The 16,073-nt window shown below is 39.4% G+C and overlaps 1 protein-coding gene across 1 annotated transcript in view; it reads left to right on the plus strand.

The window, feature by feature from the left end:
• The first annotated feature begins 3,404 nt into the window (after positions 1 to 3,404).
• Positions 3,405 to 16,073, plus strand: part of LOC143640629 (transport and Golgi organization protein 1 homolog) — a 39,365-nt gene continuing 26,696 nt past the window's right edge. The window contains exons 1-5 of the mRNA XM_077108287.1: positions 3,405 to 3,537; positions 6,345 to 6,478; positions 9,346 to 9,432; positions 11,287 to 14,095; positions 15,680 to 15,883. Coding sequence (XP_076964402.1) covers positions 3,405 to 3,537; positions 6,345 to 6,478; positions 9,346 to 9,432; positions 11,287 to 14,095; positions 15,680 to 15,883 — 3,367 coding nt within the window. The remainder of the gene's footprint in view (positions 3,538 to 6,344; positions 6,479 to 9,345; positions 9,433 to 11,286; positions 14,096 to 15,679; positions 15,884 to 16,073) is intronic.

A 16,073-nucleotide genomic window follows, 5' to 3' on the forward strand; every position in this document is an offset into this window, starting at 1 on the left:
TAAAACTAGTTTTTAAAGATCTGCTTAAATATTCCAGTATCATGTAACCAAACAACTACTCTCCACAACAACTATGTTTTTATTCAACACAAACATTCAGGGGTACATTCCTGGAGTTGAGGATGCATGCTGCTGAGAGGTGGACCTTAAATGCCTTGTTCCCATAGCTTATGTCCTCTCAGTACTATTTATATATGGGGGCTTAATAGTTAATATATGTGTTTAGGTTAATAGTGTAGTATATTTATAATATCATTGGAACCATGAGTTTATCCAACAAATCATTTGTTAACTCTCTCATACATTCTAGGCATTTCCCTAGTCACTGATGTAACAGTAGTGAACAAAACAACTAATTTCCTGCTCGTGTTGGAAATTGTGTTTGAGGTTGGGTTGGAGCAGTCAAGTAGATAAACAAATGTAAGGCAAGTAGTAAGAGAAGTCTAAAGTGGTAAGGCAAGTCTGAAGAGAAAGAAGGGTGATGGGCTTGATAGTCATGGCAAGAGGCTCTATTTTGTGTAGGGTGGCCAGGGAAGGCCTTTATCACATGAAATGCCACTGTTACAAAGACATGATAAAGTGAGGGGGTAGTTAGATAGTCAGATGATTTGGGGAGTTAAGGTTGAGGCAAAGTTGCAAGTGTAAATGCTCTGAAGCAGGGGTGGGCTTGGTGTATTTCAATGGAACTAACAGAGCAAGAGAATAATGTTAGGAAATGGGGAGAAAAGGATGAGGGGAGTCACATTGATTAAGAGCAGTCCATAATAAGGCAGGGCAGTCCATAATAAAGTCATGGCTTTTTTTCCTTTTTTTTTTCCCTGATACCAGAGATTGAACCCCCAAAGGCACTTAAACACTGAGCAACACCCACAGTCCTTTTTAAAATATTTTATTTAGAGATAGGGTCTCACTGAGTTGCTTAGGGAATCACTACATTTCTGAGGCTGGCTTTGAACTCAGGATCCTCCTGACAGCCTCCTGAGCTTCTGGGATTACAGATGAGTACGACCAGGCCTGGCTAAACTCATTGCCTTTTATTTGGAAATGGGAAGCTACAGGAAGATTTTGAAGAGAGAGAGACAATCAAATTTATATTTAAAAATATCACTCTAGTTGCCATCAGGACAATAGATATTGGGGGAAAATGAGGGCAGAAGCAAGGACAGAAGAAGGCTATGGAAATCATTCAGGTAACTTATGATGTGGGTTTGGCCTGTATATTGGCTTAGCAGATGCAGAGGAGTGGTCAGATTCTGGGCCTGTTTTAAATGCTTACTTGGAAAGAAGGAAGTCAGAAAAACAAATAAATAAAATGCTGTATAATTTATATCAAATTCTAGAAAATGCAAAACAATCTATAATGACAGGAGATGTTTGGAGACAGCCATAAAAGGAGAGGGGAGGGATTACAAAGAAGGATGAAAGACTCTTTTGATTTTGGTGATAGTCTCATGGGTATATTCATGTCAAAACTTATCAAATTGTACACCTTAAACATTTGCAATTTATTGTAGGTCAACTATATCTCAATAAAATTATAAAAATAAAGACATAATATTGTCTAATGGACTGGAGTTGGAATGTGAGAGAAAAGAGATCAAAGATGGTTTGTAAGTTTTGGGCTTTGAGCACCTGGATAATGGGAATTAAATTGTCATTCTTATTTCTGAGATAGGGAAGACTGAAAGGAGCAGATTTTGAGAGTAAAATGAGTTCAGTTTTCAACATGTTGTTAGAGATGCCTACTAGATGCATTTTATAACATAATAAATACATGGTAGAAAAGAAATGAAGAATGACTCAGTTCCTCTCTATGATCCACTGGTTCTCCAGAAAGCACAGAAGTACACTGGACCAACGGGGACTTCTCATGGCCCCTGTAGACAAATGTTTGTGCACACCTTTTTTTCCATTGTTTTCTTTATTTAACATTATGAACATGGTGGACTACATTCTTTTCTCTAAGTTTTAAAGATTCAGTTAATTTGGGGAAACAACTGATGGGTTCATTGTTGCAGGTTGATGAATAACTTTAGCAGAGACTATAGTAACAAGCCCTTGGTCACAGACAAATGAGAATGGCTCCACCAAGGATGGGAGCATTGCAGACACTCTTCCTTGGGCTGGCTAGCTTGTGCCTTTCCCCCCCTTAACTGTACATATCAGTAATTCAGCTATATTATGATTTAAATCAGATTTTGCTCCTCTTGTCAGAAAGTACAACATTTGCTTGTTAGTTGATGGGTTGTGATGAAAAGGAGTCTACTCCTTGGGTTTGAAACTTAGCTCCATTACTCACTGGATGTGTGACTGCCTCAATTTACTCTAAAATAAGGATTGGAATAGGACCTACTACTACTGTAAGGTACTATTGTTATGAAGATTAAATGAATTGATATGTATAAAACCTTCAGAATAACAACTGGAGATAAAGAAAGTGTTCAAGAAATGTTAGCTAATAGCTTTCTTCTCTGACACTCGGTTTTGACAGTTGGTTCCCACTAAGTTGTGGACTTTTTCGGACCAGGACCAGATATCTTGTCTTTTGATTTTCATCCACACCATGCTAGGGCTTTGTCCAGCATCTGGCAAGAATGGTAGCACAAAATGAAAGTTAAAAATATGCTGTTGAATTAAATGATTTCTTCCCTTATGGATAAAGATAAGAATCTCAAGATCTTAGCCCGAAGACTACTGTCCATCTCTCTGCCCTCACTTGTCCCCGCCTTAAAAAAAGCAGGCCATAGTCTCCAGTTTACACCCTCACTCACAGTTCCATTCACTTTCCCACTTTCCCCTTTCCTAATCAGAGGGATCTTGGGGTGGGGCTTCAAGGAACCTCTAGGAGTTAGAAAGGGAGGGAGCTTGGAACCATAGACTAGCTCTCACAAGTCATGGGTGGGATTTGGTAGTTCAGAAAAGGAGGTACCAGACCTGGAATGGGGGATGGGAGTGATGGTGAAGTGGAGTAGTGGAGTAGGCTAGTTCAGGATGGACCAGAAATGAGATGTTGAGGAAAGCCAGAAAGGACCAGTTGGCGGAGTGGCGGGGGATGGGTGGGTGACAAATGGAATCACGCAGAGGGTGGCTTCTGAGGGCACAGAAGCAAAGGCAGGTGATTGGACGAGAGAGAGTCCTAGTTGCCACGGCAGCGACTAGAGGAGAAGGTCTTCAGTTGAGGAGAAGGTCTCCACTAGAGAAGGACGGGGAGCTCTGGCTCCGTGCGTTCCCCAGTAGAGCCAGTGCATCGACCCCCATATATCCCTGCTGACGTGTCAACCGGGAAAGGCTGAGGCCTTCCCGGGCACCGCCCCTCCGCGCCTCGCTACCCACCCGCCCCCTGAGCCCCGACGCCCGCAGCAGCCTACTCCACAGCGTCACCGGCTCCCCGATGTGACCACAACATGGCTGCAGCACCGGGGCTGCTCTTCTGGCTGTTCGTGCTCTGTCAGACCTGGCGAGTGCTGGGCCAGCTGGACCCGAGCACCGGCCGGCGCTTCTGGAAGCACAAATTCTGTGCAGACGACGAATGCAGCAGTGAGTGCGCAGGCGGGCGGGCGGCCCGGGGTCTCCGCCGTGGCTCTTCAGGGCTGCATGGGGCTCCGATCCCCCCCAGTCCCCAGCCCCGCGGGCTGGGCTAGGGGGTTGCAGGACGATGGGTGGGGCGCAGGAGTGACAAGAGCCTCGGGACCCTGAGTGTGTCCCCTCCGGCTCTGCCGGCACCCCGGCCAGCCCGCTCGGGTTGCGGGGGGCTTCGACTCCCACTTGTTGCCAGCGTTTTATTTTTCTCTACTGACTGAGGCGGGGGTTGGGAAACAGGATTCCCCAGGGACAGCTCTCAGTTTATTCCCTTCCAGGATTTGCCTAGGATCTCAGTGGGTGATGGGGTTGCGCGCCACGCGCCCGGGGCTCCCCACGCTGTAGCAGAGCGCTTTTGTGCCCCCGCCACAGGAACCTGGGCTGGTGAAGTATCAGGGCAGATGCTCTCCAGGGCTCGGTGGCCCTAATCCCAGCGGCAGGTTGATGGAGGGGCTCCTTGGGAAAGGCTCACTGGCCCCTTTGTCCTTTTGCTGCACTGGGGATTGGGCTGGTTTTGCCTTTTAACAGGGACTAGAGTTTAGGCTTGGGAAGAGCACTGAGTCCAGGCACGCATTGTGTTCCGAGGTCTCGGCCCTGACTCTGCTTCAATCCTGTCATTTCTGTGCATAGAAGCCTCCCTTCATATTTGAGGTAGGGTAGCAGGTGGGCCAGTAATCTTTTGCTTTTGAAAGAGGCCAAGGATCTGCACTGGCCACCTGGGAACTGCAGCCTCTTCTGTGCGCAGGAAGCGGACAGAATTGCTTCCCAGTCCTGGATTGGAGGTGGGTGGTGGGGAGGATGTAGCCATTCAGATTCAGATGAAGAGGTTTGTTGCAATAACAATAATAAATACTCCAAGATTTTTATAAGCCAATTCAGTTTTAGACTCAGTCGCTAGTGTTGTTGGAACCTCTTTCCTCTATATATTTACTGGCCCAGAATACTTCTTATGGCCTCCCGCTTGGTTTCTAGTAACCTTGTAACTTGATGACCGTGTTGTCCATAAATTGTAAGCAGTACATATTTTAAAATATTCATGCTAAAAGGCCAAGAAGTTTACCATTGAGCTCTTTATGCCTAAATTGGTGTTACCAAAAACAAATTTTATAATTTGAATTGTTCCACTCCAATAAAGAAAAAAGATGTCTCCAATATATGTTAAGCAGTTCCTAGAGGTAACCCTAAGGCTGGGGTAAATAAACACTCAGAAAAGCAAAGCAGCTTCCATGATATTTCCTTTCAGTTTTGGGTGAACAAAATCAGGCTTCCAGCATGGTAGAATGTTTGCTATTCTTGGCTATCAAGCGCTATCCTACGTGGGCTACCTGTACAATCCCATCACTGATGCTTCCTCGGTACTAAGACATGGTGTTGGTAAGGTTCAGTGGGGTAACATAACTTGAGAAATGGCCTGTGTCCAAACAGATGTGACCAAACACAACAGGTGGGTCTGTGTTGTGTTGTAGGAAGTAGTGAGGTGTGTATGTCAGGTGTTCTTGTGTGCCTTCTAAATAAGTGCTCCAATAAAAATAACTAAATAGGTGCTCCATAGTATGCATTATGTTGTCACCTAATATATTACTGATTTGTAAATCCTCTATGACCTAAGGGGGAACAAGAGAAACATTGCCATTTCCACTTGTGATGAGAATTCCCCACCTTAAAGTGTCTCTCACCTTCAACTTGGCCTCTTAATTATATATGAATTAGGATGCTGACAGTTTTGAAAATAGTCCTATTTTAGCTTCAAAATAACAAGTTACCCTCTCCAAATCTGTGTTTGTTCCTCAGACATATATTTTTATAAAACACACATTCTTGTGTATTTTACTGCTAATTGGCCTTTAGAAAAAGTGTTATTTCCATTTCTTCTTTGTGCTTTTTACATACATCTATTGTCCATTTCATCTTAAATCAGAAACTGTGTATTTGGTCAACCAAAAGAAAAATGTTGCTTCTACCAGTTTCTAGATCAATTGTGATTCTAGTCCTGCATTTTAAGCATGAAGGTATTGCGTGACCTTTTCTCATGGTTAAACTTGTTCCTTGTCAGATAGGATACCCACTTCTGATTTTGTTTATTAAAAAAAAATACGAATGAGGATGTTTTGAAACAATCTTAATGTTGGATATAGTCAACAATATTTGCTCAGAGAAAATACATTTCCTGGTAATTTACCCAGATCCTGAACACAGAGACAGCAACTCTGCTGCAAATGAAATTGACAGTGTTTATGGCTGCATGGTAGCACTTGCAGCCACTTAAAGGTAATGTGTTTTAGCGGTTAGTTCAAGTTAATTAACCCCTTGGGGGTTCCTGGATATTCTTCCCTCTTCCCTCCCTATTACCTCTGCATGAAGCCATACTTAAGCCTGTCCGTGTCTACACTTGGATTTACATATTTGCAAAATGAAGCTTTTTATGATTATGAAAAAGAAAAAAATTGAGGCCTGCAAGAACCAAGAGTTTCACTGAAACCAGCCATGATTGGTGGTAGCCACATTGCTTTTTATTTCTCAGCACAAAGAAAAATAGAGAAGCTTCCTTTTCCCTTGTCTAATTGCAGGGAATATTGTATTTTATAGCAATAAAATCTCAAAGAATTTTAGATACTTTGAGCAGGTGAATTAAAAGTGATTCCAGAGAGTACTGGAAAAACTTGATTTTTGTTCATAGTGGGATTCATATTTCCTGATGGGTCAATGTGGATTGTGAAAAATCAAATTCTAATGTTTGTTTTTCTTTTTTCAATGTTCATATACAGTGTTAATGTACCGAGGTGAAGCTCTTGAAGATTTCAGAGGCCCAGATTGTCGTTTTGTGAATTTTAAAAAAGGTGACCCTGTATATGTCTACTATAAACTGGCAGAGGTATCACCAGAACTTTGGGCCAGAAGTGTAAGTAAAAGTTTGACAGGTGTTATATTCTTACTTTTGATGGGTTTTTCAGCAGTGTAGATTTAAATGACTGATTTCTTGGGGTCTTTGTAGAGTTAACCTATCCTCTCTGCCAGGCCCTGTGCTCCTAACATGCCTTAGGCCTGGCACAGCATAGAAAGTCAGTAGACTTTCTGAAACAGAACTGAACTGGTTGTGGTTGCTACCCCTCACATCAAGTTCCAGAAGGCTCTACACATCATAAAGGTTGTCATGGTGAAAACCTGACAATTCTTAGCTTTGCTGCTTCAAAAGGGAAGGATTCAAGAACATTAGAGTTAATCCTGTAAATTAAGTCTAAGATAGTAACTCAGGCATGAATATTTAAAGTTGATTTTTTGTGTATTTTACCTAATCATTTGTGCTGTTTTTACTCTAAAAAAGCAGAATATTATGTCATTATGTGCTTTTTTTTTTCTTTTTTGCAACTTCTGGGTCATCCATTTCCTGCTTTTCCTATAATCTATGCCTGAAGGTTCCCCCAGGGGTTCTACTACTAGCCAGTTGTATGGATCTTCTGATGAAAGACATGACATTGTTTATATCATGCTTTGATATTTTAAATGGGGAGATTTACTAGGAGTGACCTCATTGAGAGACTTATGAGTATTGTCCTTTTCATTTAAATGTGATATGTGGATTGTTTACTTAAAATAGTAGCAAGGGTCTTTGATGACTGTAGGAATGTTCCAGTTTAGAGATATTCTGGGTTGCATCCCTGAAAGTTCTCACCCTAAATAAAATACCACACAGCAGAAAATAAGAGTAATCCCTATGGGAAAACTAGTTTCATTTTGTTGCCATTTCTGATTCTTAGGGAATGATCTTGAAACTTGGTGCCTTTAGGTACAAACTTTATATTTAGACAGAGTCCCAGTTGCAGTACTCCATATAAAGAACCATCTATTGTTTCTTTCAAGTATACCAAATAGGATTCGTAATCTTTAAACTTGGAACTGTTTTTCCATGTACCTAAGTGGCATTTTTCATACAATAGTCGTCTTTCTCCCCTTCTTTGAACTTTTGGATAAATGGGCTTGATTTACATTTTCTCCTGTCACATTGTAGCCTGTTAACTATGTTCATCCCTAGGACTCTTGCCATTCTGGGTGGCAGCACTCATCCTGTCTTCCTGAGGAGCCCTGCTTTCAGCACCTGACCAGAAAGGATCTTTGCCGACTGATGAGTGTTTGAGTGGCACTTTGTTTGCATTGCTCCTGTGGCATTCATTTGTCTTCTTTGCCTTCAGTCAGGTTGTGTTTTATCTTAGCTCCCTATAAAGTGAAAAACTCAGTTAGGAAAGGACCCCTGTCTAATCCATCTTCCTTTTGAATATTTCCTTTCAGGGCAGTGGCACTTAAGTACATTTGTTCTGATGGTAGCTTATGCAGAATTTGTTCTCTTGTGGCAGTTCTTTGCTCCCCACCCACAAATCAAATCAGCAGCACCTCGGCAGGGATGATGTATGGAAGCAAAATTAGGTATAAAAATTATTTCCAGTCATGAGCCTCCGTGATTCTGCATCATTTTTTTTTCATATCACAAGAAATGGGATACCACCCAGTGTGTAATTATGGAGCTTTATATAATCTATGGTCTCAATTGACAGATTAAGAAGAGATAAATGTGATTCCTTTCTCCATACATCTCTGTTTTTTTTTCCTTTTCCAAATTTAACCTTAATAGAATTTTCATCAGAAGGGAAAAGTGTATTTCCCCTCAGACTCGCCTCTCATGTCATGAATGTTATACTTAGGAAATTAAAAACTCTTTAGTTTTCAAAATGATTCTCCTTTTGAGTTTTTAGTTTTCATTCTGCAATGTTGTTGATTTTCTAGAGTCTCAGACTTTATCTGCCAGTGATGAAGCTTTTAATTGCTCCGTCTTATCTAATCTTCATGGCAGTATTCTACCACTAATACTGGCTCTCAGATGGTTTCTAGATATAACAAGAACATTCATGAATGGGGATATTTTAGAGTTAGTGATAAGATGCCTTTTTTAATTTTCTTTTTTGGGCGTTTGATTTGCCTATCAGTTTCCTTTAATTATTGGCAAGAATCTTCTGTTCCTTTTAGTCAGTAGTTAGTAATAAGAGTGTCTTTCTCAGGGGAACTTTATATACCTTTTGTACACTTTATTTAACTTCATATAATTTAGCTGTTGGTGCTGAAAATAAATGGGGTTCTTTTCTGCAGAGGATTTATTTTGGGTGAAACTGAAGCTTGATATGTGGTTTAGTATGCATTATATTGTAATTTTATTTTCTCCCCAAGTACTTGTAAAAGTAGATTTGGAAAAAGCTAGGAAAGCATATACTATCAATACATTTGCTATAGTGGTAATACATTTTAGAGATTTTGTATTGTTTTTACTTATTAATTTTCATGACTGTTGTGTATTGGTTAAGAAAGACATAAATATTGGTTTATGAGCAATGCTACAAAATGTACAGGTAAATTCTTGCTAGAGGTTATTTGGAATTGCATTTATAACCAGCTTTGATTTATATAGTTTTGACCATATAATATACAATAATCTCCTATGCAGATCTTTTATTTACTTCAGAAGTCTTAACTTTATATGCTCTGTGTTGAGAATTAAGTTAATGTAAAAAAGAACTTCAGTGGTTGGAAATGTTGTTTTAACAGTTCTGTACTTAATTTTTATCTGGAATAATAATCTCAGTGTAATTGTTATAGCAACTTTCTTTCTTGGTTATACCATATACCTATCTATTATGTGTATATTTCCTGCCACTTCTGAGAATCTCTTATTTATATTCCTTGTACAGAATTTATTTTATATTTGTCTCCTTTGCACTATAGGTTGACCATATGTTTGGATATTTTCCGAAAGATTTCATCAAGGTAGTTTGTGAATATACTAAAGAAGAGCTACAAATTTCAACAGATGTAAGTTATGGATTTCTTTTTTGTTCTCAATTGTAAACTGGCTTATAAATCCACCCATTATATTCAGTTAACTGCTTCTGAAAGTTTTATAATGTGTTTATAACATTTGTGTATCAGATTTTCATTTGAAATCAGACTACCTATAAAAAAAAGTTTGAAAGGCATTCAAGGGTGATTATATTATAATCTGAGAGTTTTCTAATATATTGAAACAGATATTCTTATAGAAGGCTGTTTACTCAACTATAGGGCTTTTCTCTTCTGTTTTATATGTGAAAAATAAATAATGTAATATATTTGTACTTGGCTATTAAATTTAAGAGGTAAATAATTTCATTTTACAGGCAAAAGGAGGTATTCCAACTTGAAAACTACTCATTGGATAGTTATTAGACATTGTAAATATATTTAGGTTAAATTAATAAACTCTAACTTTTATACTAGGCTAGAAATACGTACTTACAAAGGTTTTCTTATTCTTAGTCATATATGGGATCGTAGTCATGTTATAGATTTGGAAAAGGGGACCTGAGCGTTTCAGGTGATGTTCAGTCTCAGATCTTTTAAGGCCCCAACTGCTTCCTTTATACAGCATTCCTGTATTGTGCTCTGACTTAAATTGATTTTGTGACTGAAAGGATTTCGTGTTCTAGAATTCTCACTTCAGCTGATTATTTTCTAGAGTTTTAAATTGTGTAGTAATTGATGCCCACCAACATTGAAACATCTTTGGGCAGCTCTTTGTAGTGGCTGTAGAATATGCAAGCTGCTAGGCTAGGATAGTTCTTAGATTAGATGGGGTGAATGGATAAAGTCATCCTGTTTGTTGTTGCTGTTCCTAAAATTTCTTCATAATCTCAGGGGCCATAAAATCACTTCTGTTGCTTGTTGGTCTTCATTGTTGGTAAAGAGAGTTAGTTCTTGGGATTTAAGCTGTGACAGCAGTTCACTGATTACAGAGAACTCATTTGTTTTGAACTCTCTCTTTTCATTATGTTTCCCATTACATGCATCCCTCATGGCTTAGAAATGCATGTGATGGGGAGAGGAAATCACTCATCCCTACTACATTGAACTGCCTCCCCCACCCCCAGAACCCCCACAGAATATTATGAAGATTTAATTAGGAGATGGAAATTTTTAAAAAAAATTCCATTCATACTATGGCTCCTTTTATATGTCAATTTGCTTACTAGTGGCAAGAAGGAAGACTAAATAAATATATAGATAGTCCTGAGAGAGGTCTTAGTGACTGTGAAACCCTGATGAAGAGGAAGGTGTATAACTTGTTGAATCTTGTTTTCAGTTTGTTCTTGTGGTAATTATAATGTGAGGAGCCTCCTTAATATCATTCTTTATTCCATCAAATGTACTTGTATCTCAGTAAGATACTTTAAAACTGATTCATCTTTCTCAATGCTGCAGGATCTTCCAGCTTCTCCTGAGCAAATGATTAAGAATTAAATTCCTGAAACATAGGTGTAGATTTTAGAGCTGGAGGATTCTACAAGTGATACCTTGCCTTTCCCTACTTATGCTCAGAGCAAATTGAGAGAGACCCAAGAGTCAGGCTGTTGGAGACCAAATTGTCACCATTTTTACTCATTATGCTTTTTAAAGAATATGACCCATGTTAAAAAAAGAAAGAAAGAAAGAATAGACTTTCTAACACTGTAGTCTAAAAAAAGACAGATTTACTCAGCCATAGAAGGAGTTAGTCAATGGGGATTGGAGGAGGGTAATCTGGTTGACCCCAAAGATTCTTTAGAACCAATCCTGAATTTGGGAGCATGGATGAGTTTGCTTTTGTGACACTTTGTTATTGACACACTAATGTTTTCCTTTTCCTTACAGGAGACAGATTTTGTCTGTTTTGATGGTGGAAGAGATGATTTTGATAATTATAGTGTAGAAAAACTTCTAGGATTTTTGGAATTGTATGATTCTGCAAATGAAGATTCTGAGAAAGCTATAGAAAAAGTGGAACAATTTCCTGAAGTCTCCCAGGATGTTGAACCTGAACCTAAACCAGTAGTAGCAAACTCAGAGCAAATTGAAAGTGCATTCTCAGAAAACACTATGGATCTTGAGGAACAATTTCTGGCTCAGAAGAACCATCCTCATGCAGATAGTCAAACAGATAATGCTCAAGGTGAACAAACTTCATTTGAACCCTTTGAAGAAATACTACAAGATGAATTGAAAGTGCCAGAAAGTGAAAACAACAAAACCAGCAACAGTTCTCAGGTCTCAAACAAACAGAAGACTAATGCCTATACACTTTTGAAAAAAGAAATGACATTAGACTTGAAAACCAAATTTGGCTATACTGCTGATGCACTTGTGTCTGATTATGAGACAACCAGACTGGTGACTTCATTAGACGAAGATTTTGATGATGAGGAATTGGATGCTGATTATTATGCATTTGATAAGGAAGAAGAGGAGAATGAGGAAAGCTTTGGGGAGCTCCCATTACTAACCTTTATAAGTGAAGAAGGCATGAAATTCCCAGTGGAGTTTGGAGTGGAGAAATATTCAATAGGTGAAGAGCAGAATTCAAATGAAGAAGATAAAGTTGAGGTAACTCTGCCCCCAGGCATCAAGGATGATGACAAAAATATACTGACAACCTTGGAGGATACTTTATTTATTGGCACAGGTGGTGACGAGAAAACAGATATGATGGATTTGGGGAATTCTTATTCAGAAGAAGAAAAAGAAGATGAGGAAGCTTTAGTTCCAGATAGAAAACAGAAGAAACCACAAGCAGCAACAGATTATATTTATCCTGAAAGTGCAGAATATGGTCTTTTTGTGGAAACCTTTAAGACAGATAATGATGAAGAGCCAAAAGTGGACATCAAACTTCATATTAAAGGAAAAGAGACAGATGTTCAGGAGCCTAAGAAGCACCTGATGCAAGATGTTTCAGAATTAGAGGATGAGAAGATAGAAGGGATGATTGCATATACTTCTCCCCAAAGCAATAAGCTCAGCTCATTGCCAGCTGTTGAAAAGGGCAAGGACACATTAAAATCAGCCTTTGAAAACAAAGAGAATGACCTAAAAGAAGCAGTTATCCATATCTCAAAAGACTCAAAAGAAGTGAATGAAGAACTCTCTTCACCTGGAGAGAAGATTTTGGAAGATAGCTTAGAGAATAAATCTCTACATAAAGCTGTAGGGAGTCTGAATACCCAAGAACAGAGTAAACCACCAGAATCCTTGGGTATTGCAACATTCCTGGGAGATAATCAAAATGATGCATCCAAAGATGGAATGGAGGAGCCAGGTTCAGTAAATACACCAACCCTGCACATAGACTCAGTGGAGCATCAACCTCAGGAAATTAAAGAGGGACTAGTTCTGAAAACTGAAAATCAATCTGGATTCTCCTCTCCAGATGGAATTGGTTTGTTAAGAGAACCGGAAGAAGAGGTCCACAGTCCCAGAAAAAATTTTTCTTGGCAACAAGAAAGAGATGTGATTGTTACAGTTAGTCATGTAAATGAGAAGATAGGGCTTTCCAAGGACAAGGGTAAAGAGCAGTCCTTGGCTGAAGAATTGATTCAGCATAAGGCAACACAGGGGACACAGGAAATTAAAAAAACAGAGCAAACTGATGAGGTAGAAGTACCGGGTCTCCATACCGAAAGGCCAGCATCAGTAGAGGAGGATTATTATCCCCCTGAAGAGCTACTGGAGGATGAAAATGCTGTAAGTGCAAAACAGTCAAAAGAAAAACATTCTGGGATTCAGAATGTTAACCAGCACGTTCTTGAGAAAGCAATTTTAGAGACTATGAATCCTGATCTGGAAACCAAAGAAAACAAACAAGAAATGAGTATAATTTGGGAGATTTTTAAGAAAAGTGAAACCACAGCCAAAAGGGTAGACATGATGGACAAGGAACGAGGTGATATGGAAATGGGAAAGGAGGAAAGTCCTCTGGCAGATGAGGAAGCCCAGGGACTCTTTGACGGAAGTGATGAGGAAAACACTCAGACTTCAGGGATAAGTGAAGTATTTCAGGATAAAAATTCTGATGATCTTGAAAAAGACAACCCTAAGGAACATCTGAACACTTCAGGGTCTACAGAAAAGGCTACTGGAAAAGAAATCTCAAAAGAGGACCTTGAGGACATAGGGCATATCACGGATGCAGAAAGCCAGGGCCCTGCTTATGCAGATCTTGAAGATGATATACTCCCACAGAGTCCACATATAGCCCTAAAGCCAGAGCTTAGCGATCAGGAGGAAGACTTGCCCATAATCCGCAGCTTCTTTACAGAACAAAAGTCCTTGCAACGCTTCCTGAAGTACTTTGATGTCCAAGAACTGGAAGCCATGTTGCAGGAAATGTCATTAAAGCTGAAGTCGGCACAGCAGGAGAGCCTGCCCTATAACGTGGAAAAAGTTCTAGATAAGGTCTTCCGTGCCTCTGAGTCACACATTTTGAGCATAGCAGAGCAAATGCTTGATAATCGTGTGAATGATATTAGAGACATAGGAATAAAGGAAAGTAACATATTTGAAGAGGCTGCAGTGCTTGATGATATCCAATACTTGATCTATTTTGTGAGGTACAAGCACTCCACAGTGGAGAAGACTGCTCCATTGATAACAGCGCCTCTAGAGGAAATCTGGACTAAAGCTGAAGGTAAATACCTGCTTGCGGCTTGAGCTGGAGAAAAGGAGTTGTTCCATCCAGGTGTTTTTGTGTATTATTGTAAAGTTCTGTTCAGTTTCCATGTGCCTACAGGAGAAAGAAGGCTGACTCAGGAGCCCCATATATTCCTTTATTCATTCTTTTGGGCTAGAGCATGAAAGGACATTGCTTATTCTTTTTTCCTTTAGGACAGTTGGGATTGGTTAGCATGTTCAAAGAGAAATTTTATAAAAAGTTAAAGAGAAAGATATAATTGAGAAACTAATGCACAAAAGTAGACCTGTTAACAGTACCGATTTTATGTTAAAATTATAAAAGGGCTTTATTAAACATAATTTCTTAATCATAAAATATCTGTACTAGATCATGTGGGTGTGGAGTGACTAGCATAACTTTTTTTTTTTTTTTAGAATTTAATCTCTTTTTATGTGGTGCTGAGGATCGAACCCAGTGCCTCACCTGCACTAGGCAAGTGCTCTGTCACTCAAGCCTAGCCCTAGAATAACTTTTAATGGATAGCTTGCCTGAATTCCCCTCCCCAGCATTTATCTTTTGTGGATACCATGCTATTTCCAGTCTCTTGGGGGAGAGGTCACTTATTCTGGTTTTACTCCTCTGGGTTCTAAGGTCCTTGCATTCATATTAATCAAGGATGGAACCAGGATGACAAGCCTTATAATGTAGTGCTTGACACATAGAAGCCTTTCAATTAAATATTCGTCAAACTGACAATGAGCCAATATCCTGATAAAAGCTTTCTGTTTCCTGGTTTCATATTTGATCATCTCTATCCATTGTTTTTCAAAATGAAATATTTCAACTGAGAGTATATGATAAGAATTCTAGAAGGACATAAAGCCATTGGAAAATTTACATCCCAAGAATGCTAATTTTACCTGATAATTTGGGGAAGAAAACAGTTGTACATTTAATCAAAGCAGATATATTTTGGATAAGAATGCAAAGTACAAGTGAATGTTCAGGGTAGAATATGAAGCTGTAAAGAGATAATCTTTGCTCTGGATCCTATTGGTCTATGTCCTGAGCTCAGGAAGGAGATAGGTTCACCATTTGGCTCCTAGGTTACTTGGAACATATTTGAAAGTCACATTAGCAAGCTAGACTTACGGAATTCCCTTCTCTATACTGGCTCGGTGAGACCAGCACACTTGTAGATGAAAGAGTTCCTGTTATTTCTGAGCAGAATAGACATTTCACATTTTTGTTCTGGACCAGAATTCTCTTCTACACATTTATTCATGTGGGTGTATGTTGGTTTGCCAAGGGAAGTTAAGTTATTGAAGCCTCTATCATAAATGTATTTGTTTATGAAATACTTTGGATTAAAGGCTTCTTTATAAATTTGACTGTATAGTTCAGTCATCCTTTAAATGGGATGAAAACAATTAACCCTCCCATATCCTTGCCCAGTTGTTCTCATGGGTGCATGCCAGGACAAGGAGGGCAGTGTTGAGGTATCTGGAGCTGTGTGCTGAGGGGGAGTGCTGATCATTGGGCTTAAGTGGGGGTAGATAGTGTCATCCAGCTGGCTCAATGCATTCTTCTCCCCTGTAGAGATGCAGCCACCCCATGAAGATGATTTTCCTAAAGAGAACACAAATCATCTTAATAGAAATCTTCATGAAGAGCCTCGCCTCCTGAGTCATCATTTAAATATGAACCATCCTGAAGAGCCCAGCCTCTTGAGTCAACCTGTGACTGAGGACATAGGTGTCTTAGAAGTGTCTCAGATCCCAAATACTGAGAAAGTAGACCCAGGTAAAGCTTGCCAATTTTTCTCTACAAAGTAGAGGCATTATCATAATGAAGGCTTTCAAGGATATTTGTTGCCAAAGGTACAAAATAGAGCAGAGAGTGATATAGGTACATGTGAGTTCAAAAAAAAATCTCTTAAGTGAGAGAAAATCAAGAATAAAGATGACTAGAAATCAAAAATAGGCCAGAGACT

This window comes from Callospermophilus lateralis, unplaced genomic scaffold, assembly GCF_048772815.1.
Source record: "Callospermophilus lateralis isolate mCalLat2 unplaced genomic scaffold, mCalLat2.hap1 Scaffold_378, whole genome shotgun sequence".
Classification (NCBI taxonomy): Eukaryota; Metazoa; Chordata; class Mammalia; order Rodentia; family Sciuridae; genus Callospermophilus; species Callospermophilus lateralis.